We start from the raw sequence: 26,635 nt of genomic DNA on the forward strand, positions 1-26,635 counted from the left end.
TTTGCAGATGTCATTTCATGTTAGTAGATTTCAATAAATGTTACTTTTGAGGATTCATATTATAAACCTCAACTATGATGCACATCGTTGTGTTCACTGCCTCCGAGCATGTGTATGAGTGTCTATGTACGAACTAACCCGACACTATTTTGACAGTATATTCATATACTAGTATCTAGCTCAAGTATTGTAATGTATTTCCAAGTGAAGCAGGATAGGCAGGTGGGATATAATGTTGGGAAGAATTTGATTTGATTGTGGAAAAGTGGGTGTGTTATAACAGTGCGGCCCACGCAACGCCAATGGGATAGTAGTATCCGTCAGAGAGAGATGAAATCCTTTGTACGCGCGATTTAACGTAAGTTGCTGAAGCAGTCCACTGTAAAATGCCAAGCATTGCTTTCCTGAATAATTCCTAGCCAGAGGACCTGTAACCATGGTATTTTGGAGAAACGATGACACACTGATGTAACATGATGTCGCTAGCTAACTACTGTAACTTAATTTTAGTTCTGGGCAGCTAAAAGTTGCAGATTGACTGATGGGTGGATGTTGTGGTATTATTGGTTGAAACTGGTTGGTAATAGCTTACATAAGCACATCATATTTTGTTTTATGGGAAACATGATTGGATTTTGATATAAGAACACAAAGACACTTTTTTTCTTTTGGTATATATAGTTAAAAAGGTGCAAAATATGGACAGGGATGTAATTTGAAAGGGTTAAAAAGGCAGTTTTTATTTCATATTGACTTCAAAGGAATACTTAACCTCCCAAATGACCATTTGTTGATCAATTACTCCCCCGTGTTACGCTAAAGTGTTTTTCTGGCATACCTCCGGTGAACAATGAATCCAAAAATGGAGACCACTACACATTGGAGCTGCTGGTCTACCGCTGCCACCATCAGTTAGTTTGTGTTATTGTCTGACGTTGATGTTTTAAAGGGTTAGTGTGGATTCAGTTAATTTACACAATAACACAAACAAACTACCGATCAAGGTGGCGGTAGACTAGCAGCTCCCGAGTTCAGCGAAGTAAAATGACTGAGTGTGAGTCTGGTTTTACAGATAGCATAGATAAGTTTTACTTTTCGATTGGAAAGGTCTGTCTGTTCAGAAAGTACTGAGCATCATCTGGATAAATGTGACTTGGGTGCGGAGTTGTGTAAGAGGTTGTAAACAGGTGTTTTTGGATTTGTCGTTCACCGGAGGCAAGGAGAAAAAAAAAAACAGTTTTCTTCACAGATTCAACCTAACACAGGGTGAGTAACAGATATACAAATGGTCATCTGGGGGGTAAAGTATTACTGTAAGTTAACATGACACATTGCAGTGATATTCTTACCAGGACTTCACCCAGATCCTTCCTGCACACATGCAGCCTGCCCACCGGCCGGAGAGAATCAGAGAAGACTCGGTCCTGAGGCTGCAGGAGGAGCCTCCCTGCAGGCAGAGAAAACATATCACAAACAGCAGAATACCATTAAAAATCTGTCAGGCAGCGTGTAAGCGGCTATCAGTAGCAGCAGATAAGACTCGCTGTGCTAGGCTCAGCACTGAGGTGGCCAGGCACTTCAGTCACTGATAACTGATACTGACATTATATCACTGGACTGTAAATGCCTCTCCCTTTTACTGTTGTCACTGGGGAGATATTTAGGCTGGCTCTGCTGATTACAATCTCACACATTCATGTCAGGACTCAATATATATATCTCAATAGGCAAAAAACCCTATTAAAAACATTGTGAGTAATTAAAATATTATATGAGTTTTTCATGTGAAATATTTTCTTCCAGTGAAGTGTTAATATGTACTGAAGCTGTTTAGTTAGAAAGTTAAATATACCTCCATTGTAAGTGACAGCCACTAGCACCAGTTCCCCCTGAGGGACATCCATCCTTTCTGCCACTGCCTGCAGCAGCTCCTGGGCCACCACCCCACCATGGGCCCTCATACTTAGGAACGAGTCCATGGTAATATACACATGACACAGCACTGTAACAGAGAGAGAATATTGTTTCAGTAAATTTTAGTATAGAATGACAATCATTTATACGGATGCAGCTTCGCCCTTGGCCATATTAACCGAATGGAATACATCCCAAATGCCTCTGTGTATAGTGTATGCAAATTGAAACTACATTATGACACAAGGCCACAAGACTAGTTAATAAGGTAGCAGTGACTTTAATATTGTTTTTAATAGGTGCAAATGTCCAAGAACACTTCATCAAACTTTCAGTGACCCTTGTGAGGCCCTTGGGGGTCTTAGTGGAATTGCCTGTTTTGCTGGGAGAGCTGGTTTAAATCACCTATGCAGGTTTTCTTTTCCAGACAGACTGTGGCAGGTTAATTTAACCTTTTATCACACTTCAACCAGAAAGAAAGCAATTAACTGACTCACCTGCTACTGTTTCTGAAACAGCAGGAAGGACAGGATATAACAGGGCTGCCCCTTATTGATAAGGTGACCTTGAGCAGAGCAATTGGTTATCAACTGCTCCAGTGTAACCACTCAGTGATCAGCTGTGGATCAACTGTGTAGTGTTGCAGTAATGGGATGGACCAAGCTTACTCAATAGGTTTGTCATGATGAAGGTGAAGGGTCAGTGGGGACAGTTTCTTTGATCGAGTGTAGTTCAAATGAAAATTACTCAGGGCCTTTACAGATGAAGGTGTTTTTTGTGCAATTAATTTGCACATCAATATTTTTTTAACGAATAAAGGCATGAACTAATCACGTTCTGACAATGGTGGACCAGTTGCATCATTGCAAATACAAAAAAAAATATTGCTGCCGCTACCAATCAATGACTGTTGGTGCTTCTCAAAGTCAAGGAAGGATCCTTAAACTGCTCAATATCAAGGAGTCTGCGTCATCGAATCTCACCAAAGCACTGTTCCAATGTCAAGGACGCTTCAAATGCTACCAAGGAAGTCCTTCCTTTAGAGAATTTTCAAGGATGCATGTGTGTATCCTCAGCGGGCATGAAGTACCCACAATTCTTTGTGCAGGATCTTCTGGTATTGAAGGCGGGCCCTCTTCAGTGATGCTAGCCTGTTCATATGAGAGTTCACGAAATGCTAGGGAACGAGTCTTGCCTTGCCTCTGTAGGACCCGACTTGGAAGGACCCATCCTACCCTGGAAGCCTCCTTAACTTTGAGTAGCATCATATAAAGATAGCCCCCCAAAGTTGACGCCAAAATATCTCCGCTGGCTACAGTAAAGGTCATAAACCTCGCACATTTCTGCACAGTGGGAGATGTGTTGTCCATCTCTATATATGGTCATAGGTATGAATAGTTTAAATGCGGCGGGCCAGTATTTCAGATTTTTGGATCATTTTTCGTCTTGCACCCGGTGTGTTAAGGCCTCAAGACAGATATGTATTTGGGTGAACTTGCCCTTTAAAAGAGGCCAAGCTGATCCCAGTGTGACAAAATAAATTCACAGGTCAAGACTCGGGAATTTGCATTTCCCAACCTTCTCATTCCTTCCCTGAAAAGATTCCCATTGTTCTTCTTTTCAGACTAAACGTCTCCTCTCGACAGTTTTGAAAACGACGTATGATGGGAGGAATGTGTGAAGAATGACACGTTTTACGACTTACCTTCCTTGGTCTCCCTCTGCATGGTCCTGGACTGGAGCCCGTTCTCCTTCAGGCTCAATTGGTGGAAAAGTGCTTTGCTCTAAAAGAAGGGAAATGCGTGGATTTTTGACACATTCGTATTGCCTGGGAACTCTACGGGCATTTCACTAGAACCACAGAACAATGACTTTAGCAGGAAATGTGAGGACAATAGCTCCGACACCCAATCGGGTGCGTCAAAGTGGGCAGCCAGCTTTGTAAAATAAAATTCTTTCTGTCTCAGTAAAGAGAGCAAACACAATCTTTTCACTCACCTTTCTTTGAGGGGAATATTCATCCACCGTGCTGGAAAAAGAAGAATAAATACAGTAAATTATTTGTCCTCAAATACAAAAAAAAAGACCTGGTGATTTCCTTAGGCTGCAACTCAAGTACAAAAACAACTTCACCAGTCTATAATCAAGGTAAAGTGAATGTGCATATATACTCCGCTGCAGCTTTCAGTCCATTATTTAAGATAAGTGTCAAAGCGAGATTAGAGTGCTTTGCAGATTTTAGACCTTCCAATGTGATCCCTTCATTTAATCACCCTATTCTCATCAGTTAGGCCCGGCTAGCATGATGGATAGCCCCGTGTCCATTATCATCCCTCAGCTTTTACTGGGCTCTGCATCACAATAGGCATGTTGGCACAAAGCCTGCCCTGAGGGATCCCCTCTCTCTGGCTGGCCAGCAGCAGCCCTGCACTAATGAAAAACCTGATTCCCACTGTGTTGTCAAAACAGAGCTTATGATCTTATTTACTGTCTTTAAAAAAAACAGTCAGTGAGCTCTGTGAATTATAAGGCCACATGACGAGAGAGTGAAAGAGAACAAATGGTGTTTGATTCCTGAGCTTTCAGAAACACATGACCTGAGCTTTCTTTCTGCACAAAGGCCAGATGGAAGTTGATGCGAGCAGAGGACTAAATGAGTCTTCTTTCGATAAAAAATGACACCTTTTAGCTTTTCACTCGGCAGCGGATTGCCACAAAGCAGTCAACCTTGTCCTCCCCCCTGCATGAGCCTGATTGTGGAAAAGCTCATAAATAGTGGAGTATGTCAGTCAGTAACACCCTCACAAAGTCCACTGCTCTAAAGGAGTGGGTGTTGTGGATCTCCCTCCTTGGATATATAAACATGAATAACACAGATAATGGCAGCAGAGGCAGGTTGAATTATCTGCACTGGTTTCTAATGGGCGGCAGGTTGGAGCATCCCCAGGGAGGAGATCTGATTGGAGGCTGTGGTTCAGGGAGGGGAAGGGGGACCTGGGTGTGGCAATGTGTCTGGTGACCGGGGGATGTTTACGCTGTAGCATCAAACAGTAATGTGATGCTTATTTTTTTTTCATCAAACCAAGAAATATTTCAGCAACAGATCCACTTTTACAACCACCGAACAGACTCAATATTCAAGGTTCAGTCAGATGTCAATTAAGAAATATGTTATGTGTCCACTTTGTCATTCCATAACTTATAGATGTGCATCACTGTGATAAAGACAAAAACAACCCAGGGGACGTCTAGACAGAATTTGTGCCAAAATGTGTCGACTAAAGTGCCCATGTTATCATACTGTGTGTATGTAAGGGATGCATCAATCCAACTTTTCTCTCCCTGCTACTAAGCATTGATCTGATACTACTGGTTTTGAAACTGAAAATCCATATACATCACCACATGGAACTTATTGAAATCAATTTTATATGAGGTAACATGAGGTCAGGGATTGTTGGTGGCCCATCATGACTGAATAGATGTAATTGATTCATTATGGCTGAAACACATTCTGCTTTTAAAGGTCAGTATCACAGTCGATACCAACATGCTGCACTGAATCAGTGCATTCCTACTATATGTATTTTTTATTTAGATTGTGGACTGACTTACAAACAGTCCCTCCAGAAATTCGTGATGTTGCAATCGCAACAATTAACGCAAATTCAACCAATCTCTGTGAAGTCTGAACAACCATGCAATTTTGTCAAATCACTACAACTTTTACGCAATTTTGACCAGCCTCTCATAAGTTCCATCATTCATAGCACCCTCACGCAAATGTAATGGACGTACGTCACCATATTCACTTCCTCGTTTATGGTATGACGATGCAAATATGTGTGATTCTAATGTCTCACATTTACCAACAAAAATTACTGCTAAAGCTTGTGCAAAACAGTTCCCTGATGTTTTGCACAAGTTTTGTGGAGATAAACTGTTTTGCACCCCCTGCAATATTGTGGTGGAACACAAACGAAAAATCATCGACTGACAAACACGTATTCAGAGAATGGCTGAAACTAGCAGACCAAAGACCAGACAAAGGGAATACGTGTGTGCAAGGATCGGAAATTCAGTTTTTAAAATGTGAACATCTACCAGCTCCTGACAGATATGTTTAAATTTGATTAATTCAACAGTAAATTAGTTGTTTTTTCAATGAATTATACAAAACAATGCAAAAAAACCCCAAAACAAACAAAAAAGGACGCAACTTTTGTTTGCAATTTTCACTGTCTCCCGCAGTTTCATCGCCATGAAATCAGGCATTTTAGGCCTCAACAATCTTGGACAAAGCCGACAAAATCCTGGAGGGACTGTACATAATTACAAATTAGAAGCCATAATGACATGTACTGCTGTGTTTATAATGGATGTATATGGATGTGACATTATACCAATCACTGTACAGAAGAAGCGGACAGAGCCATTGTGACCATTGGTTAGTGGATTTTAAATCCTCGAGTTGGCACTTCGACTGTCTAATAATGCTTATGTAATAAATTCTTCTTGTTGCATTTTGGATGCATTGTTGCGTTATTAATTGTGGCTGCATGGGCACTTTCCGGTGCTGAAGTCTGTAACCTTTGCACATGACGGACATTTTTGTCATTGCCTTGTGGTCACTATAGCTATTTTGATAAATATTCTCAGGCCAATTTATATTAAAAACTAATTTTTTATCGATTGTGTTGTGTGCCATATCTGCTTTTATCACAAAAACAAGAACTTCCTTTCAAATTATCTCAAAAGTCATGATAATCAAATATTTTCTTAGAACTCCTGCGTATTGGTCAAGAAAAATCCTTGCAAATCCTTCCATATTTTGGAGTCAGAAGTGACCATATTTGGATGAGAGGGTGGAGCTGTACAGGATACACATTGCTATGCCTCTATTCTGATTGACAGGTCACCGCCGAGGTAGCCCTAAAGTATACCCTGCGTCATCTTCTGTTTTACTCTAAATGGGTCCATAATTTACAAAATGAACATTGTACTGTATTGGCGAAGACTTGAAACTAGCATTTCAGGACTGTACTCATTAGGAAGGTGTTTACTGAGGAAATAAATCCAGCAAGTAGTTGGGTCATTTTCACATAGATTTCTATATTATCAGACTTATTTTGCAACCAGTGGAGTCGCCCCCTGCTGGCCAGTAGAAAGACTGTAGCTTTAATGCACTTCTGCATTGGCTTCACTTTTCAGACTCTGAGGCTTCGACCACCTCTTTTATCTTGTCTGTGGATTATACTCATGAGTTTGAAGATGTGTCCAGTAATTGAGAATCCTTTCTTCTTTTGAAAAGCGGCAATCATTTCTGACAGCTTGTCGTTAATTCTTAAAATTCCTGTATTTCCTCAATTTTAGAAATTTGAGATAACGGGCTGCATGACCTTCATATTTCCGTGCATAACAACCCAGAACACTGCAATTACTCTTCAGTCTCTGAATGCATTCATTGATGAGAGGCTAAATAAAGGCACCAAGCAGAGAAGCAGCTCTTTCTTTGCACTCAGAGAGCAGCTAGTATCTCTGCTTCTTTTCAGATTTCCAAAAGTAAGATTCGCTTTATTTCAGGGAACACATCTGTTTTCCATTTCATAGTTAGTTTATGCAAGTATGTACTGAACTACAGTGTGTCTAAAGACTTATATTGACAAAGTAAGTGATATGGTTACTCACTGTCTGCGATGCAGCTGGTACAGTTTCTGCAGCTCCTTCACATCCTTCTCCAGGGCAGGGTGCTCATACAGCTCGTCCAACACGTAACGATACAAAGTCTGGAAGGAAATGTCAGTTTTCATTCCACCCAAATTAAGCACACCTCACACCCAGTTTACACCCTTTCCCTAGTACATTATATTTCCTACCTTCAGGAAAAGTTTGACGTGCTCGTCCTCCCTCAGGAAGTCTTTGCAGAGGGCCATCCACTCTGTCACCAGGTGCAGGACTTTTCGTTTCCTCTCCAGAGCCTCCTTCCTGTCCTCTTTCCCTCTGTGTCGCTTGGTGCAATAGGTGGGATTCAGTTAAGGCTCCAGCACAGATGGAGAACAAGATTTATTTGCTGACACCAAGTGCAGCATACATTGAAGCATGAATAAAGCCAGTGTCAGTGTGATGTTGATTTAAGGACAGGCGGCAAGAGAGACCGTTTGATGAGCACAGTTGAGTGAAGTGGAGCAGCTCTGACTCAATAAAGCAGTCGTGTTTTTGTTTATAACAACTACGTCTGTCTGTAGCAGTCACAAAAGAGGGTTATTGTGTGTGAACCTTGGTAATAATGTTCCTGTGAAAACCACTGTGTTTTAGGATATTGTCCCAGCAGAGCTTGACATAAATCACTGGTTGACATGAACACTGGGTAGGTCAGCAGAAAGTCATCCAGAAGTGTATCTGCAAAGAGAAACACATGATTGAAAGAGGACAAAAACATGGTACATTTTCTATTAGAATAACTCTGGAGATAATTCAACTGCTTCTAGTTTCTTGTATGTTTAAAATATACAGGATATCCTGCTGAGGGGAGAAGCTTACAAGCTTAAATTCTGTGCAGAGCATCCTATAGATCCTACACACGCAGCCTCATTAGGTTTAAACATTACAGGATGCTGCAGGGCAGGTACACCAGTGGCCGTGACAACTGTATGATTAATGTTTGCTGAGCCGCACATACAGTAGAATTGTACTTTTAATTGAGATGGCAGCTCAGAGACTTGGCTTCAGGTTTTTTTTTCTCAGTTAATTTTAATAATACCAGCAGGAGAGCTCATTCTTTGCTGTCATATATCGGTTAACAAGCACTAAGCGCAGGCATTTCAGAGGCGAGCATAATGTGAGAGAGACCTTTCAATGGCACATAATTCTTCATGGTCAGTCTCAGATAATCGCTTGTGCTGAAACCACTGAGGACTCCCCTGTTCCATTTGGCTCCTCCACAAGTTCAAACAAGCCTTTACTGGCTTTATCTTCAATCTCACACATTTGCAGTTGCAGGCTGTATCAGTAAAGATAAGCCAATAATGTGTCAGTTGACTCTCTCTGACCTCTGAAGTCGATGTTTTCGTTGCGATTACCTTGCAAATAGAAAGAAAAAGCAATCTGATATTGCTTAGCCATCATCCTAATGTGTTTACAAGAAACCACTGCATCCTTTTGTAATTTCTTCCCAAGGTTACACCTGGGTAAGTGTTTCTGTAAATGGATTAAATCAGAGCTGGTCAAATAGATCAGGAGCTCACTTTAACAAGTCCCCCTAACACGAAATGCACTTACAGTCTACATCATCACAACTAGGGCTATGTATGGTTTAAAAACACAATGTCAGTACCAATGCATTACTCTTAAAGCAGGGGTGTCACACTCATTTTAGTTCAGGGGCCACTCCACGCCACTTCAGGCCAGACCAGTAGAACCACTGCATAATAACCTGTAAATAATAACCCTTTCAAATTTTTCTTTCATGAAAAAACGTGCAAATTCACCAGTATGTCATTTTTCACTAAAGTGGAAGCTATTTTAGGAGCAAGTTAAGTCATCCCCTGCCTTACAAACCATTTACAATCTGCAGTTTTGTCAGTGCCTCAGCAGCAGCAGGGTTCCACTAATATTGTTTTAAGACAGAAGTCTGATTCAGATTCTTTTGTACTGAAACTGCTGTTTTTTCCCCACAATGTTCAGTATCTTTAAATATGACCTAGACAGTACTTGTTGTTATTTCAGAGAGCTGTATTCTGCTCAGAGTGGAAAAGCCTCTAAGGCAGTATTTTACATGTTTTAATGTTTAAATTGCTCCTGAAGCCTCTCAGCCTTCACATGTGCATCAATACTAGGTGTGCAAAGTCATCTAGAAGGCTGGGTTGGACCCTTTGGTGGGCTGGTTCTGGCCAGTCTCATAGTCTCATACAAAAAAAAAAAAAAAAAAATCACTTATGACCTAGTAGAAGTGTGTGTGTATTTATCTTTATCAGACACTCTGCCCTCTGCCTGTATTGTCTTATTTTCTTCTTATTTTGTTGTGCTCAAGATGTTTCAGGGTACTTTATAAAACGGTACTTTATAAAATGGTAGTGAGATTGTATGCAGAAGATGAAGCTACAAAACTTGTGAACACCACACAAAAAAACGGAAATATACCAAGGCAAAGTGCCAAGCAGAGGGAATCTGGGATTAGCTTTCACTTTCACTGAGGATACTATCTATAAACAGTAACCAACAATTCCTGCGTAGTATACCTTTAAATGATACCAGTACTAATGTAGTAGCAGTATTTCATTTGATACCTTTTATTCTACCTCATTCAATACCCATCATGTGAATGGAAGCATTCAGTTGCGTATAATGACACCAGACGCCACAGGGGTGTAGTATGGCCATACTTTTAAACGTTTTAGGGCTTCTCTGCATGCTGAGCTGCCAACTCTGTCAAATAAACCACGCTCCACTTCACTACACCACAGACTGTATGGGCTGTAACTGTTGGGGTAGTGGGCCAATCACGCATCACATTAAATCGAAGAATGCTTGCGGAGATTGGCTGCAAGCAAAATCATACAAATGGTCTTTAAATGCTAAGTTTGGGTACAAAAACATTTAAATGCTGGTATCATCTGACTGGAAGTTTCAATACTAGTTGGTACTGTGTTATTTCGGTGAATACCTTCAAGGTATCGAGTCACAACACTTAATTTTTCACCATGATAAACAAAAGCTAATTTATCAGTTTGTTGTATTTTTTTAAATGGCATGCAAAGTGCCTTTTTTATCTTATTAAAATGGAAGTAATAATTATTCAACAGACATTATCACAAGCTGTAAAAGTGCATTTCATAAACTGCCATAAAAGCCACTAAAATAAATTTCTGAGGCTTAAAGCGAAGGAGAAGGACAGTAGCTCCCAAACATGATGCCCTGCCACAAGCGAAAAGCTTTACAAATCCTATTAGGGCCAGCCTCCTCTCAACCCCACTGTAAGTGTGCCTCAAACCAAGAATTGTAAATTCTCCCCTTTAATTTCACACTGGCTTCCCAGGCCCTTTGTGTGCGTTCTGGTCCACAGGACTCCCTGACATCATTATGTTAATCCGTGCAGAGCAGCTGTGGATGCATCACTCACTGCTTATGAGAGGTTACACACTCGTACACATGTAGCGCCCATAAAAGAATACAATAACGCACCTTAACACAAAGCCAGAAAGACAACACGCAAACGACCAGCCACCCACATACTGTACTGTACCTCCACACACATACGCAGTCACCATGCACTACTCACTCACACTGCTGGGTATTTGTGTATTTTCTCCAAACTATCTAAACTGAAACACTTTCTCATGAGTAACAGCTTACATACCACTCCCCAGGCTGTACACTCTGCAAGTTTTTTGAAGTTGGAAAAACAGAATAAATATTTAATTCCATGACCTAAAGCCATATTCTCAAGTTTTTCTTGGTAACACAGCGAGAGAGAAAAAAAGCCGGGAATGTCCTGCAGAGTAGATTTAATCCAAACAGTTTGGCAGAAGATGTGTTCGCCTCACTGACCCAAAAACCTTTATGCATTAATTGTGCTGTATAAATAACATTTACCAGTCTGTTGGGATGATTTTTGACTCCTACACATCAAACCATTTTTATTTAAAATGATCACCATCATTAGCCTGGATCAGAGAAGAGAATGTAGGATATAGAAAAAGCTGTTTTGTACTCATCATACAGAATCCAGCTGTCTGGCACTCAAGTCAAAAGGAAACGCAGAATGGATTCACTAATCGAGCTTGTCAATCTCTTGTGAAATCAATCAAGCTGTCAATCCACCTTTCCATTTCAATAAGTGCTCGTAAAAATTGATCAATGCGGCCTTTGAAATGAGCATGTTAATGTGTCACTTATTGGCGCAGTAAGCACCAGAAGACATCGCCCTGGTGTAAAGGCCCTAAATTATTATGATAGTCTGTATTTAGACATTTTTAATTTCATATCCGCTCACTTTATGTGATGTTTTCTTCACCACAAATAAGCGTCAACATCTCCGCACATGGCGCATCTGTGAAAAGAGCTGGAACATCCTCTCATTAAGAACGCAAATGTCCCATTACATGTTTTTCAGAGCTGGCAGTGTGCTGAATCTGTGCAGAGCAAGAATCAATAGCTGCACTCAGAGATTGGGCACAGGAAAGAAGGCAACACTGAACACTTGTGAATGCTACCCACAATGCTAGCCCACAGAAGGAAGCACATAAGAGCTCCACACTGTATGGACTACTGCAGTGGTTCATGTTTTGCTTTTCCCGCAAACATGCCTGTGGTGTTTTCAAAAAAGTGCCATCTCTTGCAGAAAGCTCCTCTGCATTCTTAATGTTGTGTACAGATAGAAGCAAGTGATACCATGATGAGATGGAATCGGCCTCCTAATGTGCTGTACCTCATGTAAGTCATAATAAACACAACGTCAATAACCTGCAGCAACCATCAGTCATGTTGCTGCACAGTCTCTCTGGGACCAGCCTTGAGAGGGAGACCAAACACGGCAGCTTGGTGGATGTTCAAATAAATCTCTTTTTGATGAAATCAAGGATCTCATGCTATGGTGCTTCTTCTGAGCTGAACCTCCAAGGGCACCCTTTGCAGTTGCACTGGAGCATACAGAGCTCCAGTATCCACACAGAGAGAGCCAAGGCCAGCAGGAGTCACACTATTAAACATCACTGAGTGCAGATCAATTGGTGTTCAGGACTGAGTTCATTCCTTCTCCTCCTCAGGTCTCTGGCTCTTTGACCCTGGGATATCGCTCAGCATCCTGCTCTGGTCCACAGCTCCCTATCGAGGATTCACCTCAATACACTCACCTATGAGCCAGTACTTATTGTGAACACCCTAACTGAGGGAATAGAGGCATGTCTCACCCACATTCCTGCAAATTCAGTTCCATCTTTCACCTAACATCAATATTAAATACTCAATTATAGCAATAAAATATGTGATTCAACATAAAACATAACTCCCCTATGCATATAAAATGCACCATCTTCCAGCTGCAGGCACATCTCCCCAGAGGACATTTAGATCAATTTCATTCACTTCCTCATCAGAATGAGTAATGATCTCTGGTATATGGGGTTAGCCTGCCTCCATCCCGATGACAGATCATCTGTGACCATCTCCAAGGAAGAATCTGCATTTTATTTTTCTTCCCTCCTTATTTCCCCTTTTCTCCACCACACAGTGTTTCTCGTTTCTCTCTAGCATTCTTTTTCTGCTTGTCTGACTACGCTCTCAATCATCATTCCTCATCGAAATCAGCTTTCCAGCTCAATCAGAGTCTCCTCTGCCTTGGCAACAGTGTCACATTATCATGTACCTGCTGGGATGAGAGGAAATGTGTTCGTTTGTCATCGCTGTGAGGCTGGACTGCATGTCATGCAATCTGATATGGCATCACTCTAAAGATATGAGCGTTTATCGCTGTCAAAGGCTTTTAAATGAACAGGCACAAACTTAGAGCCATTCTGGGAATGATAGCACATGATTAGCCCAGTAATATTGCCCAGAGGGGGCTGCTGTCCCAGCTTCTCTGAGAGAGAGAGAAAGGAATGGGGAGGGCAGAGAGTGAAACGGAAAGTAAAGGGAGTACTTTGTGTCTTTTTCTTTCTATCTGTCTTTCATAATCACACAAAAATATCAGTGGAGCTGCATGAGCACACCACCTTGACATTGCTATAGTCACACAGTTGTCGAGGTGCCATCAAAAAAATATTCTCCTATTTTAATTTTGTCTCTCTAAAATACAAAAATTCACACACTGACAGAAGACAGTGAGGGCAACAGGGATGAGAAATGACATTCAGGACCATAAAGTATGCATGCTGACCTGACTCTTTGCTCTGTGTCGTCCCCTGGTCGTCATCAAGTGTCAGGTCATTCAGCAAGTGCTCCAAGATCTTCTCTGGGGTCCCCGATACCACCATGTACCTGTCAGACACAACAGAGTCATTGGACGAGTCTTCCTCAATAGAGGACAGAGAGCGGCTGCTGCTCCATTCCTCCTCTCCCTCCGTCCCCTCATCGTCTATGTAGCGAAAGTAGGGGACGTCAAAAGTGGGCATCGTCACCGGCTCTGCCCGGCTTGTGCTGTCACTGCTGCTCTCCTCGGAGCCCTCCTCGTCGTCCTCGTCCTCCTCCTGCTCCACCAAGGCAGCATGCAGCAGCCTGCCCTCCTCCTGCCGCAGGTTCGGGGGCTGTGGCCGAGATCCCATCCTTGCAGAGTCCCTGTGCCCTCACACCGGCAACGTTGCCGTGGTTACTGCTGCATGCCCCTTTTACCCATCCATCCATCCACCTGCAGCTGCTACAGCCCGGAGTCCACTGCTGTCTGTCCCTCAAGCACACTGAGTTATCCCAGTATGTTCACGGCTGAAAAAGGCTCCTGGGTGACTTGAATGGGAAGGCAGCCAGCAGAGCTCTGCCTCACAGTCCCATGCTGCTCACTTATATGTATTTAGTATAGTCATTTATGTGTTGGGAGTTGTGATGTAAGCATGCCTGTAAGAGTGAGTGTGTGATCCAGAGAGAGCAGAAGGGGAGAATGATGAGAGGGAGAGTGCTGAGGGAGAGAAACAGATAGTGAGAGAGGGAAGGAGGGAGGGAATCTAGGAAGGAGGGGGAGTGGAGAGGCTTACCTCCTGTTCCTCGCCTCCTCTCTCCCTCCTCCCCTTGCTGATGCGGAGAGGGCTGGCTGCTCTGACGATATTCTCTGGAGAACCAGCACATCGTGGCCCCTCTCCCTCAGACACACGCGGACTGCCTCGTCACTCTGGGGCTGGACGGAGAAAGAGTGGGGAGGGAGGGAGGGAGTGTGTTATCACCAAGGAGATTCCCCTGTATTCTCTCCCACTCACACAAATCACCACTGATTTCCATCATAATACTCTGTCAAAGCCCTGCACTGTAAATGAAAGAGAATTTCCATATATCATTATTCAGTCCTTATCGGTGGAGCCCATTCAGGGATTTACATAAAAGACCCGCACAAATTTTAATTACCAATTCCTATGTAGAGCCTATTAAATTATGGGTGGCTGGAAACAATCTGCTTTCAACCAGTCATAGGGTTAAACTCTGCACACCAACAATGGTTTAGTGGCTCAGAGTTTAGTTTAAACTCACACTGTCTTGTGACCACCATGAGGTACTATGAATGATAAATTCATCCTCGTGTTGCCTACTGTCTCCCACTCCCTGTTTCCCTCTGTTTCTCCCTTTCTCTCTTAGTCAGTCAAAGCCATAGTAACAGACAGCTGCACTGAAACAGACCAAAATAAATTGCAATTTTAATGATTAATTGATGTTGAATCTAGGTATGTGTTTATAATATTTCTCCCATCATATTTGTTACTTGAAATTTAAAGCAGGAATCACACTTTAAAATCTTAAAGGGACAGTTCACCCCAAAATCAAAAATACATATTCTCCCTCTTACCTGTAGTGCTATTTATCAATGTAGACTGTTTTGGTGTGAGTTGCGGAGTGTTGAAGTTGTCGGCCATAGAGATGTCGGCCTTCTTTCAAACATAATGAAACTAGATGGCACTTGGCTTATTGTGCTCAAAAAAATATATCTGAAAAACTCAACAGCAATGTCTCTTTCCAGAAAACATGACCTGCTTACTAAAGATACTCCACAGGGCTTGTTGTGAGCAGTTTCATGTAGGTTAATTGCATGCACAGAGGCTTGTGCTGAATTGACTGTAGTCATCTGAACTGACATGTAGTCTTCTTTCTAAGCAACACCTGCCAACTGTATTACAACATAGAAGGAGTTGTGCATCCACTGCTAGCTCACCTAGCACCACTAAGTTAGCTTAGGTTACAACTCAGCCGAGAAGGACGCCATTAACATTTACATCTCGAACTGCCACGAGCACGAGCCTCTCGTCCATGAGTAGATGCACACTTCCTTCTGTGTGGTGATGCAGTTGGTGGGTGTAGTCTGGTAGAAAGGAAATAGTTCCTACATGAAACTGTACACAACAAGATCTGTGGATTATCTTTAGTAACCAGGTCATGATTTCTGGAAAGAGACATTGCTGTTGAATTTTTTGAAAGTAGCACTGTGAGTAAAAGATAATAGGGTGAACTGTCCTTTTAATGCATATTGTAGTTTAATATATGACTCTGTACACCACTGGTCAGTCAGGACATTGAAATAAATTTCACGAAGGAGCATCTGAATTTAGCTTTTTTTTAACCCTACAGTAAGAAGGGGTTGTTTCCGTATCTCTGAAGTGTAAAGACAGCTGGTAGCTGCTTGGCAATGGAGGGTCTCGATCATAGATATTGGTCTTAATGAGAAGTTCACTGTATGGTGCACGCTTTGCATCCTGCATCAGCAAACCCCCTCCCTTCACCCCCACTCTCTTCAGCCATCAGTCAATTCAGCACAAGCCTCTGTGCATGCAATTAGCCAGGCAGACAGACTGGAAGTGGTTGCAGTTTTCTGCCCTAATTGCCTTTTGCAGAGAAAAGCATCCAGGACCCTTCAGTTAAGCATGCCTTCCTGGCACATTAACGCTTATCGGTGATCTGTGGACATACATACGTAAACAGGCACACTGTATAGGTGCACAGCACAAACACAGATGAATACATTAACAAAACACAACATAAACACACAATATCTAATACAACAAAGATACACAACTGTGTCCCTCCCCGGGTGGGCCACATTTTTAGCAATAACATTAAACAGTTCTGCAGTGATTTCTATAAACAGCAGAGATGTTTTCAAAGCCTCAGAAAGGACCATTAATGGCAAAGTTTGCTGGCAGTTCCTTCAGTGCTGTGATTCATGACTCTTAGCAAAGTTTACATGTCTGTTAAAGTGACAACTTATGAGTTTATTTCCTCTCTATCTGAATATAAACACATACCCTTGCATTTATAAAAGTTGCTTTCATGCACTTATGGGTGTATCCTGCGTAATGACAGACTGTATTATCCTGTCACAGGACCTGCAGTATGGATAGGGACGTGACAAAAAGCAAAGAACTAGAAATTTCCCAGAAAGGGAAGGCTGTGCTGATTAGCTTCCTGGTTCTTGGGTAGTAAGACATTGGTGGTTCTATCTTTATCAAGACATGACGCACACTGTGTGCTCTTAGCTCCATCAAAGTACGCAGTTTTTGTCTGATTAAGTACGACAGCAAAGCCAGCTGAATTCTTGACTATAATTAACAGAGTGTCTCAGTGTACTGTTTACGGGTCAAACAGCAAACAAACCTTTCCTCACAATGAATTATTGATCGTGCCTCTGCTGCTGCAGGCCACAAGTCAGTGTGTACTGGGCTTTGTGGTTACCAGTGTCCTTCTAAAAAAAACACAATCAGGCCTCTAGAGTGGATGCTTGTAATGAGACAGAGCACTGGGGCCACACAGTTCCTACACTAGCTTGGAGGTGACCTCGACTCACAGCTCGCACCCAAGTCCTCCCAACATGGACACCGCCAGCAGGAGAGTAAACAGTACTTATCAGGCCTCTGCACAAAGTCGTGTCCCGCCAAATGGTTTACTGTGTGTTTCAGGGTTCCAGATGCATTCCACTGGCCAGAGAGACACCTTCTGTCTGCATGTCTTGGTCTGGCACGCATGGTATGGAACACTTAAAGGGACCTGGAAGGTGTCAGTCCTGACAGGGTGCAGATTTGGACTAAATTCCTCTAAAGGAATAATGTGGATCATACAGAGTGGGAGGATGAGAAAGAATAGAATTCATACATCTGTGTTGTTTTCAAAGAAAACCCTTTGATGCAGATGCGCTTCATTATCTCCAATAGTAATTAGCTGAAATTCCTATGTTAAGCTCTGAAAATATACTGCAAACAAGAGTATGTGCATGTTATGTAAAATATTTGCACATAAGCTTTCTTAAGCTTCATGCAATGGCAGAGAACAGACGCTCTATGTTCTAATCAGATGGACAGAGCAACGGAAACTAAAGTTGATGAAATAATCTTATGTAAGGTGTAAGAAAAATGTCACACACAACAGATGATCATGCACAACTATGATCTCCCTGAATATTTAAAAACAGTAGTGATGTAATAGGGCAAAAGAACAAATGATTTCAAATGATTTCAAAAGTCAAAACTGTAAAGTATTAAATTTAAACCTGATGAGTTTTAAAGCAAAATGAATTATAAATACTCAGATTTTGTTCCTTTATAATTTAAGTAGATTGCATAACATTCATGATGTCCCTGCACCAGAATCTCTCACACATTTTCACAGACATGCAGGCTACTGTATATAAAGCATCTCTTTTTCCACCAGCTGGGATTTAGCTGACTTCTAAGCTCTTTGATGTCTGGGCTTAGATATTTATATGAGTCACATGTAATATGGTACATGCATTGTGGCATCATTGGATTACTTTAAACCACAGAAACACTGCTAGATAATCTCACATAATCTTACTATTTCTACCTAACGTCAAGTATTTAGTACAAGGTCACTATATCTGGACATTACAGCTGGGACTGCATAAATGACACATACACATGTGCCATTGTTATACTCTTTTGAGAAACTTGGCACAATGCATGTTACTAAAAATGGTAAAACATGTTGTATTGTAGAGCACTAGCATTTGTTCATAGGCAGAGTGGCCTAGTGCAGACGAAAGGTCATCATATTGAATAACAACCTTGATAAGGAGATCTAGCCTTGTGTTTGCAGAAAAGGTCAGAGACCTGATGCACTGGAATCCACCCTAAAACCATACAATGTCTTGGCATGGTGGTCTGGCCACTTGCGTCAACTTTTCCTGTCATTGTTGTTCAGTTCAGCACACAGGCACAGCTGGCAGGAAGGGAGAAGCTGAGCCCACCATGAGGTCACCCAATCAGATGACTCCTACGCAGCCAACTGGCAGGTGATGTAATGTTTTTCAAAGAAGTGTGCAGGCTGAACTGAACGTGCAGTCCGTGCACTTACATTTTCAAGGATCCTGCCATAATGATAGATACCATCTGTATTCTAAAAGCATGCTAAGTTTCTGTAATGACATTGGGACTGTAGCTGGTGTCGAATTTAATGGATAAGGTACATTAATGACGTATATTTTTATGCATATGAATGCAATGCACTCTACAATATACTGCCATGAAATCTTCTATATAGTAATCTAATTCGTCCCTCTCTTCTGCAGCAGTCTAGAGACTTTTTTTGGTATATTTAATTGTAGAAAGCTTTTTGTAGTCTGGACAGAATCTCCAGAGAAAGCAGAGACACTATAGAATGCATGGAGGCCAATAAAAACAGACAACAAATTAAAAGCGGTTTGATGGATGGGACACTGCAGGGAGTGCGAGAAATGATGCTTAGGCAAGATGCTCACGGAACAGCACTGTAAAACATCACCGTATAGCCCAGAGCAAAACAGACTAATGTTCTCTGACTGAATATTCAAGGATAAAGTATGCTAATTGTGTAGTGTTTGTAATGACATAAAGAGGACTATCTGATAAGCATATCGACTGTTGTCTTAATTCTGAGAAGGCCAAAGATTAGTGTTTGTGGAAATGCATCAAAGAGAGCAGCATTTCACACTGAAGCTGTGGCTCTATTGTGTATACTGCTACTTACAAATATGGTTGTTAAAAAAAAAAGTTAAGGCGTATGTTCTGACTGCAGCAGTGTTGTTGTGTATCTCACCTCACTTGTCCTCTCTGGGCCCTTGCTGTGGTTCTGCAGAAAGCGGCAGCCATCCTTGGCCAGCCTCTGGACCATCTCCAGTCTGGACAGGTCCTCCTTGTCATGCAGGATACACATGTTCCCTGGCTGAAGCGCAGGGGACACAGAGAACATGTACCTCAGGCCGCAGTCCCACGACATCGCGGGCTCACCAACTGACTGCCCACCAGGTAAAACAGCAGGAGTCCTGGCTGTGAGCTCACACTGCTCTTAAAAATGTGCAAGAGAAGGTGAGCAGTTAAAAATGACTGTAAGTAAAGTGTATGTGTGTGTCTGTGTACGCGCTCCAGGTGAGTTGCAGAGTCCTCTGTCACTGCAGCTAAAGTAAATCTCGGTCACCGTCTGCTGTGGTCAGCACAGTAGCTGACAGGCACGCGCAGGAAAGTCTTCACGAGTTGGACTCCAGGTATCTCTCTGTGCTTGGCTTTACTCGGAGTGAGCGACAGATTCCCTCTCTCTGTCCTTCCCTTGTTTTCACATCGGGGAGGGGAGTGAGTTAGAGACACGGTGGGCTCAGGAAACATCTGGTGAGTCGAACTGCCCCAAAAAGGAAGTTTCAAAATCTCCCGAAAGCAGGAGAGAGTCTTGAGTCAGGATTGGGTGGGATACAATACACTGGAAGGTCAAACACTTGTTAGGGTGGAGATGTAGACTATTACGTGAATGGAGGTTTAAGGTCAGGCACAAACGCTAAAACGATACTTAAATGTTCTGCTTTCAGTTTGACTGAACACAATAAATGAATGTTACGTACAAGCAGCTCCTACAAATGTCAATTTTGGTAAATAACTACTAATGTAAATTGAATTTCCATGGCTTTTGGACAGTTTGTCAGACAAAACAATCAATCTAAAAACTTCAACGTGCTAAGAAATTCTGACAGGCATTTTTGTTGGTGCATGTGAGATTTTTCAGTTGGTTGCAATTTGCAACCTCACCGTGAGATGCCACTACGTCCTACACAATAGAGCTTAAGATATTGATCAATGTGTAATCAACTGAGTGAATTTCTCAGTAAATCGATGAATCATTTAGTCTTGAAAATGTCAGAAAATTTTGACAAAGTCTGTCACAGTTTCCCTAAGCCTGAGGCAATAAATACTTATTACATCAGACCAGGGGTCAGCAGCCTTTATAATCAAAATAGCCATTTTTGATCAAAAACAATATAAAAAAATCTGCTTGAAGCCACAAAACATATTTGTGCCTTATAATGAAGATAACACAGCCTATAAAGTCTAAATTAGCCAGTCAACACTAGGTCTAAATCAGCACCCATTAATATGTTTTTGGGCTATTTCTGATTGTTAAGTACTTAAACTTTGCAGCTTTAATGGTGAAAGCAGATGAATCTCTCCACACTATTAAATTCTGTAATTTGTCTCCAAGACTTTTACTTTTTTATTTGGAATCCATACTGTAGCTAGTTAGAGAGATTTAAGACTAGCCACTACTATGAAGCTTTGGTAAAATGTAGAGGAAAAGGCTCCAGGCTGACGTACATTTTGGTTGATGAAATGTCAAAACATTTTTAGTCACTGTATAGGCTACACATTTTTACCACTGGAGAATGGGATAATTTCCTTAGGCCTACCACAATGATAAATGACAATGTAAAATAAATAAGTAAGTAAAAAATAACTGTTATTCATTTCTACGTAATTTCTTGTCAAAGCCACATGGAGCCACTGGAGAGGGGCTAAAGAGCTGCAAGTGGCTCTGGAGGTACAGGTTGCCTACCCCTGAATTAGACAAAGAAAAGCAGGAAAACATCACATTGGAAAAGCTGGAGCCAAAGATTTTTGGATGCTTTTGCTGCAAATGATTAATAGATTATCAAAATAGCTGCTGATTTCTTTAGTTGACCAACTAACCAATTAGTTCAGTGGCTTTAAACCTTTTCCGTGTCAAGGATCCCTATATTGATACACATTAGGTCATGGACACCCATTTGATAGGATTTCTCTTCAGGGACCTCCATTTTAAAGATATTTTGTTTTTTAGGCACGTTTAAAGCCAGAAGTCTGTAACTGTTACTACAGTTGAGGAATAACAGTGGAAGCAGTGAAAGCTATGATCAGAATATCAGAATACTCACTGGAATGACTCATACTCACACTGGGCTCACTTATAGTGAAGAAAACAGTACAGTTCAGTTCCCTCTGTAACTCCCAAGAACCCCTGTGGGTCCCCGGACCCCTGGTTGAGAACCACTGAAAAAAGGCACACACTGTTTCAGCATAACTACAAAAAAAAGAAAGAAAAAAAAATCAAATCTAAGTTGTAGCCCTAATACCAGCTTTTTTCCTGAATAAGCAGTGAAGCCTTAAAAGTACCCTGTGGAGTTGTATCCCTAGTGGTGCCATAGAGAAAAGTTCTTTTGAGCTTTCCCTGCAATGTTGTACCTCGTGTTCTACGAGCACAAACTATCCTTTTTCATTAAAGATTACTGGCTTGTCAGATACTTGCTAATTAAATGAAGCATGTCAGTTGCTTAACATAGTCACAGAAGCACCAGCGTGATCCTACATTTATTGACAGAGGTAAAGCAAGGACATTAATCCTTCCTATGAACACTTTATCTATTAGCGTTATATCTTTTTCCCCTCTGTCAGCAGTGTGATGCTTGACTGGGTCCTTCCAAAGCCATTCAATTGTGCTGCTGCTCCAAACTGCTGATACAGCAAACTGCAGAATGAGAAAAGGTCCCCATCTTTGGGTGGTGTTTCTCTTTCATGTGAGGTGAGACCCATAATTCCACAATGCTCTTTTGTTCTTTCAGAGTATCTGATTGGGAAGATGCCCATTGCCCTCATATATATGTCTTTAAGAGTGGATAACTTCAGTTAAATAATTTCATCCCTCAACTCTTTACTGGCACTTGCTCATTAAAGCTGGGGTCTCTATATTCAGAACATGCTGATTAAGCATCTTCATAATTTGCTATGGATTTGATTAAATAAGCAAGTGCTCCTGAAATAATTATTAGCTTGTTATTTATGCAAATCTGTCTTAAAAAAGAGAGATACTCATTGGATAGTAAACCCAGCCAGTGTACTATATGTTACTGTCTTTGAACTGTAGGTTATTCTATACTATTTCACTAATGGAAGGTAACTAAGTAAACTGTTGGCCTTGAACGTCTAAAAACAACCATCTTCCTTCCTGCTCCTTCCGAGTGTGTGTTCCTTAGTGAGACAAAGCCAGGAGGACAATTGTAGCTTTAATGTGCTACCACTGACCCAGTTTCTCAAGTAAATGGATGCAAAGTGAAAATGCCTTAAGTCAGACTTGTTAGCGAGCTTGCTCTAATACTGCTGTCTTTAACCAGGGACTACCATGACAACCATGGGAGGTACACTGTAACTGTAGGCCTGCGGCACTGCAAAACAGTGAAAAAGTGATGAAACTCTGTTGAGCTTGTTACAGTATACTCTTTTCCAAAATAACACCCTGTCAAGTACAGAAGTTCAACAGCTGCACAGTCTGAAGGAAGATACAAAGCAACAGAAAAACAAAAACATTGCCACATAGTGCATGGATGTTTTCTGCAGCAGTGTATTTTTTAAGCACAAATCAATATTGCACAGAAATAATTGCACTGCTACATTTGCATTCTATATCTCTCTATATCTTTCAACCTTTTATTCTTATCTGCTTGAAAAGCAGTCAGGTTTTACCAGTTTTTTTCAACATTTGCATAGAATTTTACTCAGGCACAGATGTGCACAAATACACACACCTTGTCTATTACTGTTTATTTATGTATTTTTTATTTTAGTCTTTTTTTATGGGAGTAATTATCTCATACTAGATTTTTATTTGTCTGTTTGTTTCCCAGGGGCTGAAAAAATGTTTTCCCATACTTTCGTGCACATACACACAATTACACACGAGAGAAATGTGATTGTAGTGTTCTGTCAGGCATGGAGGGACCATGATGGGGACATATCAGGCGTGACTTATAGAACCATAACAACAGCATACTGTCTCCTACACATATGTGTAAGAGTGGTAGGATAGGATAGGTAAGATATCTGTGTTTCTGTGAGGCAATAAGCTGAACTAAAAAGATTCACTGAAAAAAGCAATTACATTGAAAACACTGCCGGGTTGTTTTTTTGTTTCTTTGTTTGCTTTACAATTTCTAGATTCTTTGAAGACTTTTCTACATGGGTGGAATCAAAAATATTCTATCTACTACACAATAAAATTATTTTTAAAATGGCTTCGTTTTTGTAACGGGACTCTTTTTATAGCAGGAAGTGACGTACAGAATCCTACCTAAAATGAAGTCTAATACAAGGGCGCTAAAATAAATCATATTTAATGAATAATAATTGATATTTTTATAATAACAATGTCTCAAACAACAGTAAATTGGTGCTTCAAGTTGTTCCAAGCACCTATTAAACCCAGAAAGAAACACTTGTTACTTCCGGTCACCATCTTTTTTTGACTGACGATCAGTTACAATTTGGTAAAACCGTTAAATCTTTTGTAACGTTACTGTTAAACCCACAGGGACTATTGCTTCCGACATGGATAAATACATATCTGAACAACCGGTACATGTACTCAAAACACATTGGTAAGTCCTGACAATTTGTGTTTTTTTATTTTTCAAAGTGTGCCTTTAGAGAAAATGATGTTAACCTGGCTAGTAACGTTAACGTACGAGCGTCAGAACGGCTAACGTTAGCATTACGTGAGATTAGCAAAGATGCTTTGCTGTGAGCTAGCTAAAGTTAACTGTTACGTAGCAGAAAATGGAGGTAGAAATACTGGTAACGTTGTACGAAACTCCTGCAAAACCGACACGAAAATGAAAAAGTATTGTACACCGCAGTTACAAACACAAACATAAACCATTTATGTGCTAAAATATGTTTGTTCTGGTTGCGTTAGCTTACTTACTTTTTTTCCCGGATGTCTGGATGTTCCTGCGTCTACCACACGGTGGAGCTGTTGAGCTCAGGTTAGCTTTATGGCTAGGAAGCTCTTATCTATGTTGCTTTCGGGATTTTCTCCATCGCTGTAATATTTAAATAAGGGAAGCCTGATTAGTAACCCAGCTGACTACCAAGCAGAAATTTGTTTCTCACCAACCATACATCCCAAAAAAACAACAGAGCCATAATACCCTATTTTAAAAAGATGTCTCTATTCTGTATCTCAAGGCATGTGTTTGTTAATGATATGCATTGGAAGAAAGTCTCGATGCTTCCTTATAAACTAATCATGAATAAGGTTAAGGAGGTGTCCTTCAACATTATTCTATGTATTACCCTGACAATCATCTAAGGCATCCATCTTCTTCTTACACAATTAAGCCAGCAATTCAGTGTAGCGTCAGCTTTTTTCTAAAACTTTTAAATATGTCACAGTATTGGCATCATACAACTTGTCAGTGACATTCATACTAAATAAAACCCTTTCAGCCTTTTCTGCTATTCTTAACTCTATTCCAAACTCTATTCCTATCACTTTACCTTATTCTTACACATAAAGCATTGCTGAGTAGTGTTAACCTTTCAAAAACTAAAAAAAATATTTCACATCACTCATACATTAATAGTACTATTCAGTGTTTAAAGCCAGCATTGCAGTGTGACGTCACTTATTCAGCAAGCAGCTATCACATCTCATTTCATGCAGACATTGACACAAGCTTCTCTCTCTCTGTGATGGATATTTAGAAACTGTTTCACACCTATTTTGGTTTTGTTCCCACACCAAGAAATCATGGCAAGACCCTTGTAGATTTTTTAGTGATCATATCTTGAAAGACTTTATCTTGACGGGCAATGTGGAGTTTGGTTTATTCAAAAACCCAAGAGTAATAAACCTTATTTTGTTGATTTCTTGGAAGATGTTGAGCAATATTGAAAATTACTTTCTAAGTCAACTGACAAAAAAGGCAATCAAGACACCTAATAGCTGTATATTTCATAATATTTTTGTCTAGTATGATAGACCCCTGGCTATTTTGTTATTGTTATATTTTTACAGCACCCCATGTGTACTGAATCATTATTATTTTCTGTTGTCTAATTAAAAAAAGCCCCATTATCTTGCTTAACAGGTGGGTTTTACATTGCTATAGTTTAATAATAATGCATGGAAGGCATACATTGGGGTTTGGTTGAAGCAAACATGGCAGATTGTTGGCAGATTTACAGTCTGTCATTTTATTTAGTCAGTGTCACTCTGTCCTGAGTTGGACATTTCTCTCTAATCATCTGAACTTTGCACAGAGTACTACACAAAACCTATAGACTCCTGCAAAGTTGCTCATGGCAAAAAGTATCTAACTGTTGAACAGTACCAATTCAATTTCATGATCGATATTTATCACGTCTGCAGTGGTGTGTACTGCTTCCAGTCAAACAGCCTCCCACTCCAACAACAGTTCTTCTTGGCAAGTTGCCTTTACCAGCCTACTCATGGCTTCTGTTCATTATCAAGGTAACTCCACACTGCCGGTGACTGCATGGAAGCATTATAACCTTAATTTAGTGTTTAAAATTAGGGCTGCAATAGGATATGGATTTAGAATGGTGGCAGAGGGTCATTATCATCATGATGGAATGAAAATAAGACATTCAAATATGAGAGTCCTCCATTAAAACTCAGCTGTAAAGTGCTGCCAACACTATTCATTACTTGTGGTTTAACAGTATCTTGGAACTCCTTTTGGTTTGGCAGCAAACATTGCAGTTACCAATCACTTCCTGCCTTACTGTGCATACTCCTGTTTGTTATTTATCTTCAATGCTACTGGTGCATCTGGATACTGAAAATTCAATTAAGATGAGCTCACATCATGATGATGAGAATATCTGAAGAGCAAACTGGATTTCCATGTCCTTCAGTTTTGGTTGCTTTCCCCCTTGTGTTTCCATTGTTGTGCCCCCCCTCATATGTCTTCCTCTGGATGATAGCTATCAGTATCATAATCACTCTTGGA

At 40.9% G+C, this 26,635-nt stretch overlaps 1 protein-coding gene across 3 annotated transcripts in view; it reads right to left on the reverse strand.

Moving 5' to 3' along the window:
* LOC125893323 (rap guanine nucleotide exchange factor 5-like) overlaps positions 1-24,607 on the reverse strand; it is a 31,245-nt gene extending 6,638 nt beyond the window's left edge. Inside the window, exons 1-11 of one of the 3 annotated variants that reach the window (XM_049583915.1) lie at positions 24,583-24,607; positions 19,627-19,752; positions 14,595-14,734; positions 13,787-13,887; positions 8,235-8,313; positions 7,791-7,935; positions 7,603-7,700; positions 3,913-3,943; positions 3,620-3,698; positions 1,853-2,002; positions 1,350-1,447 (exon numbers count right to left, since the gene is read on the reverse strand). In XM_049583915.1, the coding sequence (XP_049439872.1) occupies positions 1,350-1,447; positions 1,853-2,002; positions 3,620-3,698; positions 3,913-3,943; positions 7,603-7,700; positions 7,791-7,935; positions 8,235-8,313; positions 13,787-13,887; positions 14,595-14,734; positions 19,627-19,743 (1,038 nt within the window). In that variant the 5' untranslated portion in view covers positions 19,744-19,752; positions 24,583-24,607. Of the gene's footprint in view, positions 1-1,349; positions 1,448-1,852; positions 2,003-3,619; positions 3,699-3,912; positions 3,944-7,602; positions 7,701-7,790; positions 7,936-8,234; positions 8,314-13,786; positions 13,888-14,594; positions 14,735-19,626; positions 20,269-21,782; positions 21,873-24,582 lie in introns of those variants that run through there. The other 2 variants (XM_049583916.1, XM_049583914.1) reach the window with 2 other exon arrangements.
* Positions 24,608-26,635: the final 2,028 nt, after the last annotated feature.

Source organism: Epinephelus fuscoguttatus, linkage group LG8 (assembly GCF_011397635.1).
Source record: "Epinephelus fuscoguttatus linkage group LG8, E.fuscoguttatus.final_Chr_v1".
In the NCBI taxonomy this organism is placed as follows: Eukaryota; Metazoa; Chordata; class Actinopteri; order Perciformes; family Serranidae; genus Epinephelus; species Epinephelus fuscoguttatus.